The 18,603-nt window shown below is 41.9% G+C and overlaps 1 protein-coding gene across 3 annotated transcripts; it reads left to right on the forward strand.

Annotated features, from left to right (window-relative positions):
• The first annotated feature begins 105 nt into the window (after positions 1–105).
• Positions 106–13,645, forward strand: LOC106582344 (ADP-ribosylation factor-like protein 5A). 3 transcript variants are annotated; one of them, XM_014165361.3, is made up of 6 exons: positions 106–498; positions 5,565–5,625; positions 11,328–11,475; positions 11,702–11,785; positions 12,282–12,433; positions 12,918–13,645. In XM_014165361.3, the coding sequence occupies exons 1-6, from the start codon at positions 453–455 to the stop codon at positions 12,964–12,966; spliced, it is 540 nt and encodes a 179-aa protein (XP_014020836.1). In that variant the 5' UTR covers positions 106–452; the 3' UTR covers positions 12,967–13,645. The 3 variants fall into 3 exon arrangements, with proteins under 3 accessions (XP_014020836.1, XP_014020837.1, XP_014020838.1); XM_014165363.3 differs by lacking the exon at positions 106–498 and adding an exon at positions 1,110–1,326; XM_014165362.3 differs by lacking the exons at positions 106–498; positions 11,328–11,475 and adding an exon at positions 1,026–1,326.
• The last annotated feature ends 4,958 nt before the right edge of the window (positions 13,646–18,603 follow it).

The following is an 18,603-nucleotide window of genomic DNA, read 5'->3' on the forward strand; positions in this document are numbered from 1 at the left end:
CTCTAAACTTTATTCATCATAATTGTCTCTGATTTGGTAATCACTCTGGAATCCATCCTCACTGGGCGGATTGTGGAGAGAGCATGCGTCAGTGTTGACGAATGCACTCCAAAGCTAGCTAATCAGCTATCGTTGTATTCTCTAGCTAGACACTCCAGGGCTAGCTAATCAGCTACCGTTGTTTTCTGTAGCTAGAAATGCAATAACGTCGTCCTGTAATTCTATTTCGGCCATAAAGGAAAAGCCTTCGTGCAAAGATGAGAACTTTATCAATAAGCGTTGACATTACTGTTCTCTTTTCCACCGTCAAATATTGCCAGGTCGTGTGACTGCATTGCCCGATTAACGTTAGCAACATCTTCAGGAATTCGCCAGATAGCAAGCCAGTCAGCTAACGTTACCTAGCTAAATTACCGCAGTTAGTTGCCTCCAAAGGCTCTACAATAACAGCCATGGGAATAATTTTCACCAAGCTATGGAGGCTTTTCAATCATCAAGGTATGTCAGACCTATCGTTGACGTCGAATGTGTAGTTAGCTAGTTAGCGTAGCACGTTTCCTAGCGTCTAACGTATCCAGCTGAGTTCATGTTGTTATTTAGCTAGTCCAGCTGTTAGCCAACAGCCAAGAATGTTCCAGTGTTTACAAAACTGATAGCTAGCTAGCTTGCTATTACATCATATATATATATTTTTTATTTGTTTTTTGGGGGGGGGGGTGTAAAGTAATAATAAGTCGTTGGGTGTTTATCTGTCCTATTTCACCCATGTGGGAATTGGACAAAAACATTTCATATCCCAACTTCCCCTGACTGAGAGACCCTCTGAGAGTGGGGTCACGGCCAGGGTCTGCCATTATTAACGGCGACCCTGGAGCAATTAGGGTTTCGCTGCACCTGCGATGACATCAGCAAATATGTGTACTTTGATTCGAAGGGCACGTCGACAGTTTTTTTCACCTTGTCAGCTCGGGGAACTACCGACCTTTCGGTTACAGGCCAAACGCTCTAACTGCTAGGCTCTCTAACTGCCGTCCACAAAGTACTGTTGGTAACTTTGGCAACTTAATTGGGGAGGACGGGCTTGTGGTAATGCCTGGAGTGGCGTGCTATCATTCCATTCCCTAGGTTCCAGCCATTATTATTAGCCATCCTCCCCTGGTGTAATAGCTAGCTAGCTATATTGAATGATATCACCATGTGTTTTGTATATTATTATAGCTATATCAGTACTGCATTGTTCAGAGAGCCTTGGTTCTGGACCGCATCTATGGGAGTCTGTTGGGACATTGGGATGACATTTGGACTCCCATCCTCGCTGTGTACCACGTGAGTTGAGTCAGCCTAGCTAAAGTTCAGGATCATTGGAGAGTAAAATGGAACTTGAATATTAATTTTGAGCATTAGCCCAGCAACTGGCCTTTGATGCAGTATTTTTCCTGTTTTCCCCCACGATGGTCAGCTAAGAGCTGTGCTGAGTGTCCTCTTTAGTGCACTGTGTTTTTGTCTAAATTAGCTGAAAATGTAATCAATCCCTCCCTGCTGAATCCTGAACTAACTCAATCTGTAAACAGATCTGTGCAAACCTGTAACATGAGACCCGAGGGCAGCAGAGTGCTCCTATGGAAAGTTCTCTCTCTTGGCCTCTTGGTTTTATGTAGTATGTGGGCCTATTCTCAGGGGGTCACTGACTGTGGTAAAGGATTGTTTGCCTAGTCAAATCAAGGTCGTATACATAAACAATCACAGATATTGAAACTAAAGACTTCACTTTAGTTTTCACTTTAGGTTTACTGTTCACTCCTATCCCCACATGCAGTCAGTGCCACATCAGAATGTGTTTACCTATGGCTGGTCCCAGATGTTTGTGTTTGCTAACTACATTGCTGTCATTGTCAAGCCTAACATGTTTGGGATGGCAATTCCATAAGGAGTTAACAAGAGAGCTACTGTTGTCACAGGCTGGACAGCTTGCCTCTAAAATACAACATCATACTTTATACCTGTTACTACCAGACAGCCAGGCCACTCAGCGGGGTCGGTAGAAATCGGATGTTTCCGTTTTTCAGGAATACGGTATTTTCCACCTAACTCCCATTTCCCCTGAAAAACAGCCTGCTAGGTTAGGTTAGAGACAGGTATACCTCCCACACAAAGCATGTCCCATCATGAAGAGCTTTTCATGTGTTTCAAGTAGTGATGGGGGGGGGGGGGGAAATTGATACAGTTACATAATGGGATATTATTTTTGACGAGTTATCGTCAATATTGCAATATTAATAATATCGTGAGGTCCCCTAGTTTTCAAGGCTGCTGAAAAGGGGAAATATAAGTGTTTTCAACAACTATTGACCCACTTTATTCGCTGTCAGTGTAACCCTTGTTACAGGCATACAGCATGACCCATTTCTGAGCGACTCCATATTGGTTCAGTCAGAGCGATACTGTAGCTGACTTGTCTCTTAAAAACCTAGGCTTGTTTCATTGGACTCTCCTCTCACAATGTCTTTATTTGTAATATAAAGACCTTGTTCTCTCACATAGGCCTATTGTAATTGGCAATGCCCAGTGTCTGGGGAAGGCTTTGATTGGTAGTCGTCCACAAGCAACAGTGTTCCACGTGTCATAAAGCCCATGGTGCGAGAGACGTTAAGTTTATGTCGCCATGTCAGTAGTACTTCAAACAGGAATTTCAAAGACTTCTCAATGTGGGCTGTGGCAGTTTAAATAAAAAAAGCAGTTCATTCACAAGGTGAATGACAAGTAAAATAGACTAGCACAGCACCAGGTACAAAGATTCTTTCCAGTGAATATAGTCAATATTGTTGATGGAACCGTGTGCACCAATTTTAACTGCTACACATAGCCTAAAACACCTGAGGTACCTTTGCAACTGAGACAAGGTCTTATGCATTAGTTTACGCAAGACTAACTGGAGATCTCAAACTCAGGTGACAGATGTGTGTTCTTTGCAATCTGCATTTTGCAGTGGCTGCAAAAAATGTTCTCAAATTAAGGTCTGCTCTCTGTTAAATACATATTGTTTTCAGCACTTTTATTTCCATGACTGTTCAAAACTAGTTTTCTCCTGGCTGTCTCTTGACCCTCTGCAGCAGACGTATGACACCAAAGTATCGTGATGATGTTGTATCGTCCCTGGCGTTTCCCAGCCCAAGTGTCTACCTAGATAACACCCACCAAAAAAAGTGTCTACATAATGTCATAGCTTAGACCCCCCCCCCCCCACGGCTACTTGGTGTCATCTGAAGTTGTTTCGTAAAGCAAAAATAGGAATTTCCATTTCCTTAAAAAATGAACACCAAAGTAGTCTAAGTTGTGACCGTGAATCGAAATAGATCACTCCATTTACTGTAAACAGTCCCGAGTAGCAGTCAAATTGAACCCCGGTGCTGTAGCCTAAACACTGGGGATTGTGATGCAGGCCTGCCAAAAATACATGTAGCGAGAGACAGGAAGAGAAATGACTCTTTAACCTTATTGTCCAGAAACTATCAAGGCTCTAGTTGTTCTTGAGGCTCCCTCTCATTTCTGCATTGTGTGTCATGGTATTTTGGGGATTGTGAAGAAAGGAGATTCACTTCTGTAATTGCTGTGCTGCTCAACCAGCATTTCCTTGTCAGTCACATGATTAGGCTACATTTGTTAATATGGGCATGAGTAAGGACGAGGGGAGTGAGTATTGGGTAAGGACGAGGGGAGTGAGTATTGGGTAAGGACGAGGGGAGTGAGTATTGGGTAAGGACGAGGGGAGTGAGTATTGGGTAAGGACGAGGGGAGTGAGTATTGGGTAAGGACGAGGGGAGTGAGTATTGGGTAAGGACGAGGGGAGTGAGTATTGGGTAAGGACGAGGGGAGTGAGTATTGGGTAAGGACGAGGGGAGTGAGTATTGGGTAAGGACGAGGGGAGTGAGTATTGGGTAAGGACGAGGGGAGTGAGTATTGGGTAAGGACGAGGGGAGTGAGTATTGGGTAAGGACGAGGGGAGTGAGTAGGCCTTGCTCTAGATCCAATCCAAATATACACAGCCTACTCCTGCCTGTGGCTTTTAAAAGGGGTGGATATTGTTTCAGCTTATTAGTCATATGTTTGCTCAGCCTGCTGTGCCCATATCTGGCTGGATTAGCCATACTGGACATGTCTTGAATTCCGGTCAAGGTGTGGTTTTGCATTAGTACGAACCATCCCGATGACCTTGTACGAACCATCCCGATGACCTTGTACGAACCATCCCGATGACCTTGTACGAACCATCCCGATGACCTTGTACGAACCATCCCGATGACCTTGTACGAACCATCCCGATGACCTTGTACGAACCATCCCGATGACCTTGTACGAACCATCCCGATGACCTCGCAAGCTTAAATTCTCTTTTCACTACCGCTACATGGATACAGAATGTAAGCTTGCCAGATCAGGATGGTTCATACGAGGATAGTATAGGCCATGTACCTTCTTCAGTCATACTCATGAGGACTAGTCTAACTTCACAGGTGTAATGTAATGTCTTGTCTAGTGGCAGCTAGCATCATGCTAACAACATTGTAGTGTATGTGTGTGCTAAGAGTATCCTGTCTTTTGTTTTGGTCCAGTGTGTCTTGTTGGTGTTTGTCTGTCTGTCAGTGACAGTGTTTACATGGAGCTGTATGTTTGAGTGCAGATGGCTTCGGCTTTGTTCAGTTGAGCAGGTGGGTCAGTATCCGTTCTGTGTTCAGCTGAGCAGGTGGGTCAGTATCCGTTCTGTGTTCAGCTGAGCAGGTGGGTCAGTATCCGCTCTGTGTTCAGCTGAGCAGGTGGGTCAGTATCCGCTCTGTGTTCAGCTGAGCAGGTGGGTCAGTATCCGTTCTGTGTTCAGTTGAGCAGGTGGGTCAGTATCCGTTCTGTGTTCAGCTGAGCAGGTGGGTCAGTATCCGTTCTGTGTTCAGCTGAGCAGGTGGGTCAGTATCCGCTCTGTGTTCAGCTGAGCAGGAGGGTCAGTATCCGCTCTGTGTTCAGCTGAGCAGGTGGGTCAGTATCCGTTCTGTGTTCAGCTGAGCAGGTGGGTCAGTATCCGTTCTGTGTTCAGCTGAGCAGGTGGGTCAGTATCCGTTCTGTGTTCAGCTGAGCAGGTGGGTCAGTATCCGTTCTGTGTTCAGCTGAGCAGGTGGCTCAGTATCCGTTATGTGTGTGCCATCCATTACCGACAGCTGCTGCTTTCAACCTTAGCAAGCGCAGCACTGAGACCACTCACTCTAGTGTGTGTCTCTGTCTCTGTCACTGCCATGTCTCAGAGAGAGGTAAGAGGGGGGAATATGTGTGAAACATTGCAGTTTGTCACTGTGAAGTCTTAAGTCTTGCAGCTCCTATAATGAATAGCTTGTTTAGTTTATGGCTGTGCTGTGGAGATCTGAAAAACAAATATCCAAATGACTCTATTGTGCTGCTCAATATTGGGTGCGTAGGTCAGCCACTGGGCATTGAAGTCAGACTTATTTTTGAAGTTTATATTGTTTTGTGATTATAAGAATGTGTTTTTAAAATATATTTCTTCTCACTCTTTTTTTCAGAGCACAAGGTTATTATTGTGGGCCTGGACAATGCAGGGAAGACCACCATTCTTTACCAGTTGTAAGTAGCCTATTGTACCCTTTTTTTTAAAGGAAATGAAGGGGATGAGAGGGACCTCTATGAAAGGGAAGATGTAATTTATGTAGTGCTTTTCATTATACTGATAATCTCAAAGACTGTAAGAATTAAAACAAAAGTAGGCCTACATGTAGTTATTGGGTTGGACAATGGTCTTCAACGGAGGCTGTTATTGGGTTGGACAATGGTCTTCAACGGAGGCTGTTATTGGGTTGGACAATGGGCTTCAACGGAGGCTGTTATTGGGTTGGACAATGGGCTTCAACGGAGGCTGTTATTGGGTTGGACAATGGGCTTCAACGGAGGCTGTTATTGGGTTGGACAATGGGCTTCAACGGACGCTGTTATTGGGTTGGACAATGGGCTTCAACGGAGGCTGTTATTGGGTTGGATGTATAGGTCACATCCAACTCCGGTGGGCTGCACGTAGGCCAAGCCTAGAACAGTTTCCTGAAAGTCAGTAAAGAAGAGCCTTCACGCTTCACCCTCAGCACTCTCCTCCCCCACTCTGTTCTCAGCTCTTCTGATGCCCTGAAGCAGGCTTGGTTGGGGAGGTATACAGGAAAAAAAAGAAGGTATATTAGCCAAAGTTCCAGAATGGCACTTGACCCAGACAGATGAACTCATCTACTGCTCTGTTCAATGGTTGGACATCTTTTGAGTTAAATATCATTTCATAGATTTTTTTTAGACAGCCATGTATGCATTAATGAATCTATTAAACAATCAATTTGACTTTGTTTTTACCAATCTGACTACATAAAAACATAATGGTAATAATTTATTTGAATGGTACATTTCTATTGATAAACTTTGTAAATAAAGATGTAGCCTAGACCTATTCACAATACTGGGGAACAAATGTTCAAATCAAATGTTATTGGTCACATACATGTGTTTAGCAGATGTTATTGCGGGTGTAGCGAAATGCTTGTGCTTCTAGCTCCGACAGTGCTGTAATATCTAACAAGTATTAGCTAACAATTACACAACATGCACACATCTAATAAAGGAATGGAATTAACAATATAAAAATAAATGGACGCGCAATGTCAGAGCGGCATAGAATAAGATACAGTAGGATAGAGTATAATAGAATAGGATACAGTAGGATAGAGTATAATAGAATAGGATACAGTAGGATAGAGTATAATAGAATAGGATACAGTAGGATAGAGTATAATAGGATAGGATATAATAGGATAGGATACAGCAGGATAGAGTATAATAGGATAGAATAGGATACAGTAGAATAGGATCCAGTATAATAGAATAGGATACAGTAGGATAGGATACAGTAGGATACGGTGTAATAGAATATGATACAGTAGGGTAGGATACAGTAGAATAGGATACAGTAGAATAGAATAGGATACAGTATAATAGGAGTGTGTGTGCATTGAGTTATTGAGCTTGTTTTGGTTGATTTCATGGTGCTACAGATAAATATCTTTCCCTTCAATTTGGGACTTATTTTATTGTACTGATGAACAGCATTTTCATATAAATATATATTTTTTTAAAGGGTGCGCTCTCTTTAACCAGTAATGTTGTCATTCACAAGGCAAGAGGGGGGCATCTCATCGGAGTCCTATTCTCTTTCTCTCTCACACACACACACACACACACACACACACAGTTTGCTGAGGCAATCGATAATATTTGGCTGATGGAGAGACGCGACAGACACCGATTTTAAGGGAATTAATACATTTTTGGGTGGCAATCCGCTTTGAAATCAGCATATTTTGCATTATGGTTTGCATATTATCACAAAGTACTAGTGTAGTGAATTGATGTTAGCTTCAGCTGTAAGTTAAAAAGGAAAGTTAGCATACAAAGCTGGAAGCTAATGGTATCTTCTTTGCATTGTAACGTGTTCTAGCCTGTATGGACATTGTTTTGCGAACATTAATTAACAGTTTCAGCATTTCTACGTGTCGTGTCACATTATTCAAGTGTGTTAACTTCTGTGCAGCATGAGTGGGGCACTAACATGCAGCCCAGACTCCCAGTGCAGGCTAAGTGGAGCAGGCACTGTGCTGTTTGCTCTATAAGGGGGACATCGGCTACGCTCATAGACAGAGTATGAGAGTTAATCCATGAGAGACACGTTTGACAGAAGTACTGAAAGTAACAAATTCTAGCACTGAACCGTTTTTCATGTTCTAGTATCGTAAAAGTACCAAAGTTTTGGTATACCGTGCACCACTATCCAGCAGGGATAATTAGTTATGATAATGAGTTGTGACGGTAGACTAATTTCCTGTCACAACTAGGGGGATTTCATAACGTTTTTTTATGATAAATGGTGACCTTAGCTTAAATGCTTCAAAGCAAGGTTTTGGTTAGCCCTTGATCATGACTCTAAGTTCCATTTCTATTACACATAAGAATCATTGGACAAAGGCGTCTTCTGTACGGGGGAGTTTTGTTAAGAGCCACGATGCTCGGTCTGAACATTAACATGCATCGCTTGCAGTATGGTTCTGGAAGCGTAAGGACCTTTAGCTTTCTGTAGAAGACACACACAGGCACAGAAACGTGCACATGTATGTTGTATTATAAATATGTGGTGGTGGAGTGGTGGCCTGAGGGAACATCTGAATGTGTTGGGTAAGGTGTTATGAAATGTAATGTCATGTAGTATTTTAAACTGTATGTAACTGTTTTATGCTGCTGGACCCCAGGAAGAGTACCTGCTGCCTTGGCAGGAACTAATGAGGATCCATAATAAATACAAATAATAGTAAAAAAAGGTTAAATTGATACACACCTTTTTATAAGGTTAATGTTCCCACGCTGTCATATCTCCATGTCCATTTATACGGAAAACAGACGGAAGACCGAGTTGACTACCTGTGCTAATTAGATATCTGCGTCTCCGAACACCTGTGTGTAAACGAAGGACAGATGCCACAAACATGTTATGACTGAAAAATACTGTTGGCTGCAACTGTGTTAAAACAGTGTACAGTAAGTGTATGTTTTACATTTGTGAAATGATTTTCATGTGAAATGATTTTCATGTGTTATAGTATCTGGCTGTTTTGGCTTCCGGAGCCAATTCACCTTTAAACAGAAGATTCAGATTACTTTAATGGTCAATTGCCCACAAGGTCCAACCAAAATTTGACTTTCGCTTTTAATTTAAGCTGGGAGAGGGGGTTATACTAAGCTATATTGAATTGTTTTAAGAAGGTCAAAACAGCAGACATGTACAGTGCCTTCGGAAAGTATTCAAACCCCTTGACTTTTTCCACATTTTGTTACATTACAGCCTTATTCTAAAATTGATTAAATAAATAAAAATCCTCAGCAGTCTATACACACTACCCCATAATGGTAAAGTGAAAACAGGCTTTACATATTTTTGTTGCTAATTTATAAAAAATTTAAAACAGAAATACCTTTATTTACATAAGTATTCAGAACCTTTGCTATGAGACTCGGAATTGAGCTCAGGTGCATCCTGTTTCCATGAATCATCCATGAGATGTTTCTACATCTTGATTGTAGTCCACCTGTGGTAAATTCAATTGATTGGACATGATTTGGAAAGGCACACACATGTCTATATAAGGTCCCACAGTTGACAGTGCATGGCAGTGCATGTCAGAGCAAAAACCAAGCCATGAGCTCGAAGGAATTGTCCATAGAGCTCCGAGACAGGATTGTGTCGAGGCACAGATCTGGGGAAGGGTACCAAAAAAATGTCTGCAGCATTAAAGGTCCACAAGAACACAGTGGCCTCCATCATTCTTAAATGGAAGAAGTTTGGAACCACCAAGACTCTTCCTAGAGCTGGCCGCCCGGCCAAACTGAGCAATCGGGGGAGAAGGGCCTTGGTCAGGGAAGTGACCAAGAACCCGATGGTCACTCTGACAGAGCTCTGGAGTTCCTCTGTGGAGATGGGAGAACCTTCCAGAAGGACAACCATCTCTGCAGCATTCCACCAATTAGGCCTTTATGTGGTCAGACGGAAGCCACTACTCAGTAAAAGGCACATGACAGCCCGCTTTGGAGCACCTAAAGACTCTCAGACTATGAGAAACAAGATTCTCTGTCTGATGAAACCAAGATTGAACTCTTTGGGCTGAATGCCAAGCGTAACATCTGGAGGAAACCTGGCACAATCCCTACGGTGAAGCATGGTGGTGGCGGCATCATGCTGTGGGGATTTGTTTTCAGCGGCATTGACTGTGACTCTAGTCAAGATTGACGAAAAGATCAACGGAGGAAAGTACAGGGAGATCTTTGATGAAAACCTGCTCCAGAGCACTCAGGACCTCAGACTGGGGAGAAGGTTCACCTTCCAACAGTACAACGACCCTAATCACACAGCCAAGACAACGCAGGAGTGGCTTTGGGACAAGTCTCTAAATGTCCTTGTGGCCCAGCTTGAGCCCGGACTTCAACCCAATCAAACATCTCTGGAGAGACCTGAAAATAGCTGTGCACCAACGCTCCCCATCCAACCTGACAGAGCTTGAGAGGATCTGCAGAGAGGAATGGGAGAAACTCCCCAAATACAGCTGTGCCAAACTTGTAGCGTCATACCCAAAAAGACGTGAGGCTGTAATTGCTGCAAAAGGGGCTTCAACAAAGTACTGAGTAAAGTGTCTGAATACTTACAGTACCAGTAACGTTTGGACACACCTACTCATTCCAGGGTTTTTCTTTATTTTTACTATGTTCTACATTACATCAAAACTATGAAATAACACATATGGAATCATGTAGTAACCAAAAAAGTGTCAAACAAATCAAAATATATTTTATATTTGAGATTCTTCAAAGTAGCTACCGCTTTGCCTTCTACTGGTGACATGTAATGGGGAATTGATCTTTAAAAAAAATATCTAATTCACACAATGAAACAATGAATGCGCAAGAATTGGTGGGAGACAGCTGAGCCATTCTGGATTGGATCCACCTGTTGGACCCACTGCTATGCCATTTATCTTCTGTTCTATTGGTTTTCATATTAACTTTCTTTTGTTGTCAATCGTAGTTATATTTGCAACCCATCTTAGTTGTTGCATCTTTAGATACCCCCCGTTTCTAATAGAGATTTTCATCTTATCACAAAATAGAACCGCTATTAGGTGGTCTGTTTTAGAATGGTGTTTTCCTGCGAATTCCATTTGGGCAAATTACGTTTTATTGGCTGCTTCATTACATGAGTTGCATGTTCTGTTTAAGATGCATTACCATAATCTAAATGTGATTTCTGTCATTCTGAGCACCGTGGGTGGACGCCATAATGGTTTATGCACCCAATGCATATGGGTCCAGTAAATTTCTCAAATGGCCAGTAAATTAAAATCTTCCCGGTCACGTTGTCCGGCACCACATTTTCCTAACGGAAATCTTGATATCAACAGATTTTTTTGCTTCTGTTGGACCCGGGATTCGAACTGCCAACCTTCCAGTTGCTGGCTCTTCTCTCTAACCGCTAGGCTGCCTGCCTAAGGTCCTTGGACTATAAGGAGTAATGTTAGGCTCCTTTAGTCCAATATTGGGCTAGGTTTTGGTTAACCCACAGTTCATGGAAGAATGATACAATGGGGCATAGATTACATGGTGAAGTGAACTCCGGGAACCCCATTGTTCTCATGCCTACCAGAATTCTGACTTTTTTTTGTTGCATTGATTGAGAACCTCCTGTGCTTGTGATGCAGTTCTATGAATGAGGTGGTGCACACCTCTCCTACAATAGGCAGCAACGTGGAGGAGATAGTGGTGAACAACACTCACTTCCTGATGTGGGACATCGGAGGGCAGGAATCACTGAGGTCCTCCTGGAACACGTACTACACAAACACAGAGGTCAGACCACGTATTGTGGCTGTATGGCCGTTATTATTATTTTGTAGTTTTATTTTTCATTAAATTAACAAAAACTGCTCAACAATATTGCTATGCAATAGTTTTTTTTAAACGGCTTAATACAGTGTTTCCAGTGTTTTTACTTAGGTATAAGAGCAATTTAATGTAAAGTGTTACCGGCTGTCTTTTTAACTGTCCTTATCTCTCTCCCCATCTTTCTCTCCAGTTTGTGATCATAGTGGTGGACAGCACCGACCGAGAGAGAATCTCTGTCACCAAAGAGGAGCTCTACAGAATGCTTGCACATGAAGTGAGTTGTTGGTCTTCTTGTTCATGTTTTATGTGAGAGGACGTATGACAATATGTGTGGGTCAAGATGGTATGAGTTCAATACAACCCACAGCAGAAGACATGGCAGCAGCCGGAGTTCCATGATGGTGTATGACACACGTGTCAAACTCATTCCACGGAGGTCCGAGTGTCTGCGTGTTTTTTGCTCCACCCTTGTATTTGATTGTTGAATTAAGGTCACTAATTAGAAAGGAACTCCCCTCACCTGGTTGCCTAAGTCTTAATTGAAAGGAAAAACCAAAAACACACAGACACTGTCCTTCGTGGAATGTGTTTGACACCCCTGGTCTATGAGCATACGGGCACCTCTCGCTTTTTCTCCTCATCCTCCTCCTATTCCCTCATTGTATCATTCACCATTCCTTCTCCTCCATCCCTTTAGTTCTCCATAGTTGAAATTAAGTGTGTTAAACTCCAAATCCTCTTGCCCTCTCGCTCTCTCTCTCACTCGCCAGGATCTGAAGAAGGCGGGCCTGCTGATCTTTGCTAACAAGCAGGATGTGAAGGGCTGTATGTCTGTGGCTGAGATCTCCCAGAGCCTGCAGCTTACATCAGTCAAAGACCACCAGTGGCACATCCAGGCCTGCTGCGCCCTCACTGGGGAGGGGTAAGAAAATTTGTATTTTCTCCTTGGTGGACCGGACCACTCTCATTAAAACTAGCTCTTGTCTCGATTATTGACTAAATTGGTGTTAGCTAACCATCTTAGGGACTGGTGCTGTTCCATGACCCCAAGGTTGAGAAACTGCTGTAGATAGTGCTAGCACTGGTAGTACTGGCAATCCTTCACTTAGGCATACAATGCATTTGGAAAGTATTCAGACCCCTTGACTTTTTTCACATTTTGTTACACATTACAGCCATATTCTAAAATCGTTATTTTTACTCTTCAATCTACACACAATACCTCATAATGACCAAGTAAAAACAGGTTTTTAGAGATTTTTGCAATGTATTAAAAATAAAGGGTCTGAATACTTTCTAAATGCACTGTGTTAGTCTGAAGAACATACTTCACAAATGTATCAAAATATATTCCCACGAACTGATAAATCCATTATCTTGTTCTTCTTATGTCTCCCTACCTTTAGGTTGTGCCAAGGCTTGGAGTGGATGACGTCACGATTGCGAGTCAGATGACCTTTGACCCTGATCAAAAACAACAGGTGTGCTGTTCCTCTCCTCTCTCTACACCTTCAGTCCTGAGGGGTGTGGTGGTTGGTTGGCGGTTGACGGGTGGCCCTCTCCATGAAGCCTCTGACCTGACCCAGCCGGCCAGACTGCCAGGATGTTGTTTTTCTGATGCGTGTTTATTTATTACTACAAAACACTGCTCTGACTGAGAACTGTGAGCAACCAGAACTGAATAACTCTACCTTTTCAGGATCAATTCTAGAAAGAAAAGTTCAACAAAAGACTGATAAGAATTCCGGTGTGTTGAATTTCTGAATCTGCAAGGTTGGTTTTCCAACTAAAAAAGATATGGACTATCTGGGACTGGAGGTGAGCTTGGACTTAAGAGGACTCGTCTTTAGTTGTTTGAGTGAGCCTGCCTGCCCAGAGTGGCCTTGTTTCAGTATTGCCATACTGTCTGAGATGGTGGTATTGCCCTATGTGTACAGTCCAGTATTTACATTATGACTGCGTCCCAAATGGCGCTCTATTCCTTAATTCACATTTCATTACCTTGTGCCTGCTGCGTCTGAATCCTGAAGTGATGATGGCTGAAGATACTGAGTCACAGAACCGAAGAGAGGGAAACCCAACTCTCTCAGCTCATATGAAATACATTCGAAAAAATAAAATGTTTTTATCTGTTTTGGGTTCATTACATTTGTCATAAATGTGTATATATTTCACAGGTAAGAAATATTCCTATGTTTCTGGTTATCTTCATATACCCTTGTCATGTGGTTTTGTCATTCTCAGGGATGCAAACTAGTCACCTTTCGGCGAAATTCGCCGTTTTGAATCCAAAATAGGTGACCTATGTGATTCATGTAGATCCGATGAGAACGTTTGGGAGGGGGGCCTTTGGATCACTACTGTCTGTAAGCGAACGAGTGATGCGCGTTTGGAGCAATACTGGCTGTATCCAAGGCTCAGCCAATCGTTTACATAACAACAGAAATCAGCGCAACAAGCGACTGAAGAGACAACCATCAGCGCGCGCTCTGGAAAGACAGCGGAGAGTGGAAAGGCAGCTTGCCAGCTACAGCAGGGCGTCCCTGAACGATAACGAAGACGTAACGTTAGATGAGAAGCCTGACCACGGAGACGGGGGTGAGAAGGTGATGAAACCTACTTCATGAGCTGTAGCCGAAAAACTACTGGCATTTGGAAAGTTTGAGGTGAGGGAGAAAGTGGTGGAACAAGTATTGTTAGCATTGTTAAGAATCATGCTAACTGGATCGAATTCTCCGTTAGTTAGCCAGAGACATGTTGAGCAACATTAGCCAATTCATCTGATAAAATTCTTGAGTTTATGAAAATTAGCTTACAAATAAAGTCAGACTAGCTGACGTTACAACATCTGATGAGCTAGTAACCTAACCAATTAGCTATAGTAATGAAACAGGCAGGGAGCAGGTCTCGAACCTTCGACCTATCCCGAAGTCCAGCGCGCTATCCACTGCCCCAAAAGTATACTCGAGCAACTCCTCAGTAAGGAAAGTAGCTATTGGCTGTCCTAAAAGTCGCTAAATGACGTCATCACCTAATTTGCATAATTGGCAATGTGCATGTAATTGTGATGGACGCTGTATGAACTTTCTTTTTAATGTCACAATTCCAACCCTCCTCCTTTATCCCGGAAAAGTGACCCAAAAGAGACACTCTGGTGGAGTTAGTATTTTTGTTTTTTAGCTCAGTTTTCTTAGTTTGGTTTGGTTTTTAACCTTATGGTCCACTTAGGAGCCGACAACAATTCACAGTAAAACATGAACATTTTTAACCATAACATTTTTTCCATTTTTTTGTATACAATCTAAATGGACCAAAAAGAGACAATGGAAAAAAACTCAATGGCAATGTGAGAAAATGATGGTAACTACTCTGGCCCTAATTCAGGTTAATTGTTTTTTTTTTTAAATGTAAGCCGGCTTCCCGCATGCGCGATTAATTTGCAGTCTGGACGCGGAGGGGTGAACATCTCCTGCTCTGACTGCAGCTGGGAGGGACTGCTGCGCAAGGACTGTGAGTGCTTTGGGATGGGGTCGGGCCCACGGCAGCACCCGCTGCTCGTTGAGACGAGTAAGAACGATACGTGCTTTCATGTCAGAGTCTCCAAAAGTCTCCAATAACACCAGAAAAAGTCGCTAGATTTGTCGCTAGTCGCTTTTTTGAAAATCGCTAGAGGGGTCTGAATACTCGCTAAATATAGCGACAAAGTCACTAAGTTGGCAACACTGGCGGCAGAGTCGATATCCGCGCATATAAACCCAGAGTCGTATTAACTGGTATACGACGTTTCTCAAGTTATAACACGTTAGTTGCTTACTGGACCCAGGCAATCTGTGTGAAATGTTAACTATCTAACGAACTAACCACTATCTAACTCATATTTTCCCTCTACAGTATGTGGTTAATTTTCAGAATGAGAGAGTTGGGTGAAAATGAGGCGTTGCTTGTTAATGTAGCTGGAGCTGGGCCTGGCTTAAACTCGATGCCACTAGAGGTGAAAGGAACACCACTGTCGTGTCTTTGGCATCATTAAAACTGAAGACATATTTATCAAATAACTCTCTGTAATTATTATTACGCGATTAACCTGATTAATCATGTAACTGTAATTAACTAGGAAGTCGGCACCAAGGAAAATATTCAGATTACAAAGTTATAATTTTCCTAATATAACTTTCAGATATTTTAATATCTGATCAATAAGTCTTCTGATTAAAGACGTATTCTTTACCTCACATCAGTCTCATTCCAAACGTCGTAAGTTGTTGGTTATCTGCACGAACCCAGTCTTCACTATGAGTCATCCATACATCAATTGTCTTAAAATCATTTATTTACTAACTAAGTAATTCACAGAAATGCATAACAAACAGTAGATATCGTTACAAAGAAATGATAGGAGAATGTGCCCTAGTGGGCTAAACCGGCATGGCGGCTTGTTAGACAAAAGGGGAGTGGGGGTCAACTGAGAAGGCACTACAGAGTTGATAATTCTAACAATTGAAATACTAATCCTTTGCACATGAACGCTCACTCATTCGGGAACAATTGCAATCAATATATATATATTTACGCTCAGTGTGTCGTCGGGATCTCTGTTGAAAAGTTTGTTTCTGTTGGAGAGTCTGTCCGCCCTCTCTCTGTCGTGGTTAGAATGGATAATTCAGAGTAACATTCATTCATGTCGTTATAGGACAGATGTTTCTGCGGTTGTCGGTCTTCGCGTTCAATAATACCGAATTCCTAGCTGCAGACTAGTAATTAATATCAAAGACTTGATCTTATTCTGTCGGTATCGATAGTCTAAGAGTTTAACTTCTTACATCTAGGGGTTCCGCTAGCGGAACGCCTCGCCAATATCTAATGGAAGAACGTGGCGCGAAATACAAAAACCTCAAATGCAATAATTTCAATTTTTCTAACATACGACTATTTTACACCATTTTAAAGACAAGACTCTCGTTAATCTAACCACATTGTCCGATTTCAAAAAGGCTTTACAGCGAAAGCATAACATTAGATTATGTTAGGAGAGTACATAGCCAAAAACAATCACACAGCCATTTTCCAAGCAAGCATATATGTCACAAAAACCCAAAACGCAGCTAAATGAAGCACTAACCTTTGATGATCTTCATCAGATGACACTCCTAGGACATTGTTATACAACACATGCATGTTTTGTTCAATCAAGTTCATATTTATATCCAAAAACAGCTTTTTACATTAGCATGTGATGTTCAGAACATGCATTCCCACCCAAAACTTCCGGTGAATTTACTAAATTACTCATCATAAACGTTGACAAAATACATTACAATTATTTTAAGAATTATAGATACAGAACTCCTTTATGCAATCGCTATGTCAGATTTTAAAATGGCTTTTCGGCGAACGCACATTTGGCAATATTCTGAGTACATAGCTCAGCCATCACGGCTAGCTATTTTCACACCCGCCAAGTTCGCGGCTCACTAAACTCAGAATTACTATTAGAAAAATACTTCCACAAGAAATGTTGTTTTTGTTCCAAATAATCCATAGTTATGTCCAAATACCTCCGTTTTGTTCATGCGTTCAGGTCACTATCCAAAGGGTAGTGCGAGCGCATTTCCAGACCAAAAAATAAAAATGTTCCTTTACTGTACTTAGAAGCATGTCAAACGCTGTTTAAAATCAATTTTTATGGTATTTTTCTCGTAAAATAGCGATAATATTCCAACCGGACAATCGTGTATTCATTCAAGAGGAAAAGAAAAAAACTGTGTGGTCTCGTGAACGCGCATATCCAATCTCTTAGTCACCAGGCAGACCACTGACAAACTGAGCTACAAAACTCTGCCCAGAGACAAGAGACGCCTCAATCCGCTTTCTGAAGGCTTTAGAGAGCCAATGGAAGCCTTAGAAAGTGCTACATAACAGCACAGATACTGTAGTTTCGATAGAGAACCAAAAGAAGAACTACACATTCTCAGACAGGCCACTTCCTGCTTGGAATTTTCTCAGGTTTTTGCCTGCTATATGAGTTCTGTTATACTCACAGACACCATTCAAACAGTTTTAGAAACTTCAGAGTGTTTTCTATCCAAATCTACTAATAATATGCATATTGTAGTTTCTGAGCCAGAGTAGTAACCTGTTTAAATTGGGTACGTTTTTCATCCGGCCGTGAAAATACTGCCCCCTATAGCGAAGAGGTTAACCACGTGGTATGGTTAAAAGTTCAGCAAGAGGAATGCATGGTCAAACCTTGGCACTCTCGTTATCGAGGTAAACTGGTCTCCAACCTTTAGCCATCTCGTAATTGAGGTAAGCATCTAGATGTTCCGCTACCGGAACACCGCTCCAATATCCAATGATAGGGCGTGGCGCGAAATACAAACTCCTCGAAAATCCGAAAACTTCCATTTTTCAAACATATGACTATTTTACACCATTTTAAAGACAAGACTCTCCTTTATCTAACCACACTGTCCGATTTCAAAAAGGCTTTACAATGAAAGCAAAACATTAGATTATGTCAGGAGAGTACCCAGCCAGAAATAATCAGACACCCATTTTTCAAGCTAGCATATAATGACACCAAAACCACAGCTAAATGCAGCACTAACCTTTGATGATCTTCATCAGATGACACTCCTAGGACATTATGTTATACAATACATGCATGTTTTGTTCAATCAAGTTCATATTTATATCTAAAACCAGCTTTTTACATTAGCATGTGACGTTCAGAACTAGCATTCCCACCGAACACTTCCGGTGAATTTACTAAATCACTCACGATAAACGTTCACAAAAAACATAATTTTTAAAAGAATTATAGATACAGAACTCCTTTATGCAATCGCGGTGTCCGATTTTAAAATAGCTTTTTGGTGAAAGCACATTTTGCAATATTCTGAGTAGATAGCCTGGCCATCACAGGCTAGCTATTTTGACACCCACCAAGTTTGGTACTCACAAAACTCAGATTTACTATAAGAGAAATTGGATTACCTTTGCTGTTCTTCGTCAGAATGCACTCCCAGGACTTCTACTTCAACAACAAATGTTGGTTTGGTTCCAAATAATCCATAGTTATATCCAAATAGC

This window comes from Salmo salar, chromosome 21 (genome assembly GCF_965601325.2).
Source record: "Salmo salar chromosome 21, fSalSal1, whole genome shotgun sequence".
In the NCBI taxonomy this organism is placed as follows: domain Eukaryota; kingdom Metazoa; phylum Chordata; class Actinopteri; order Salmoniformes; family Salmonidae; genus Salmo; species Salmo salar.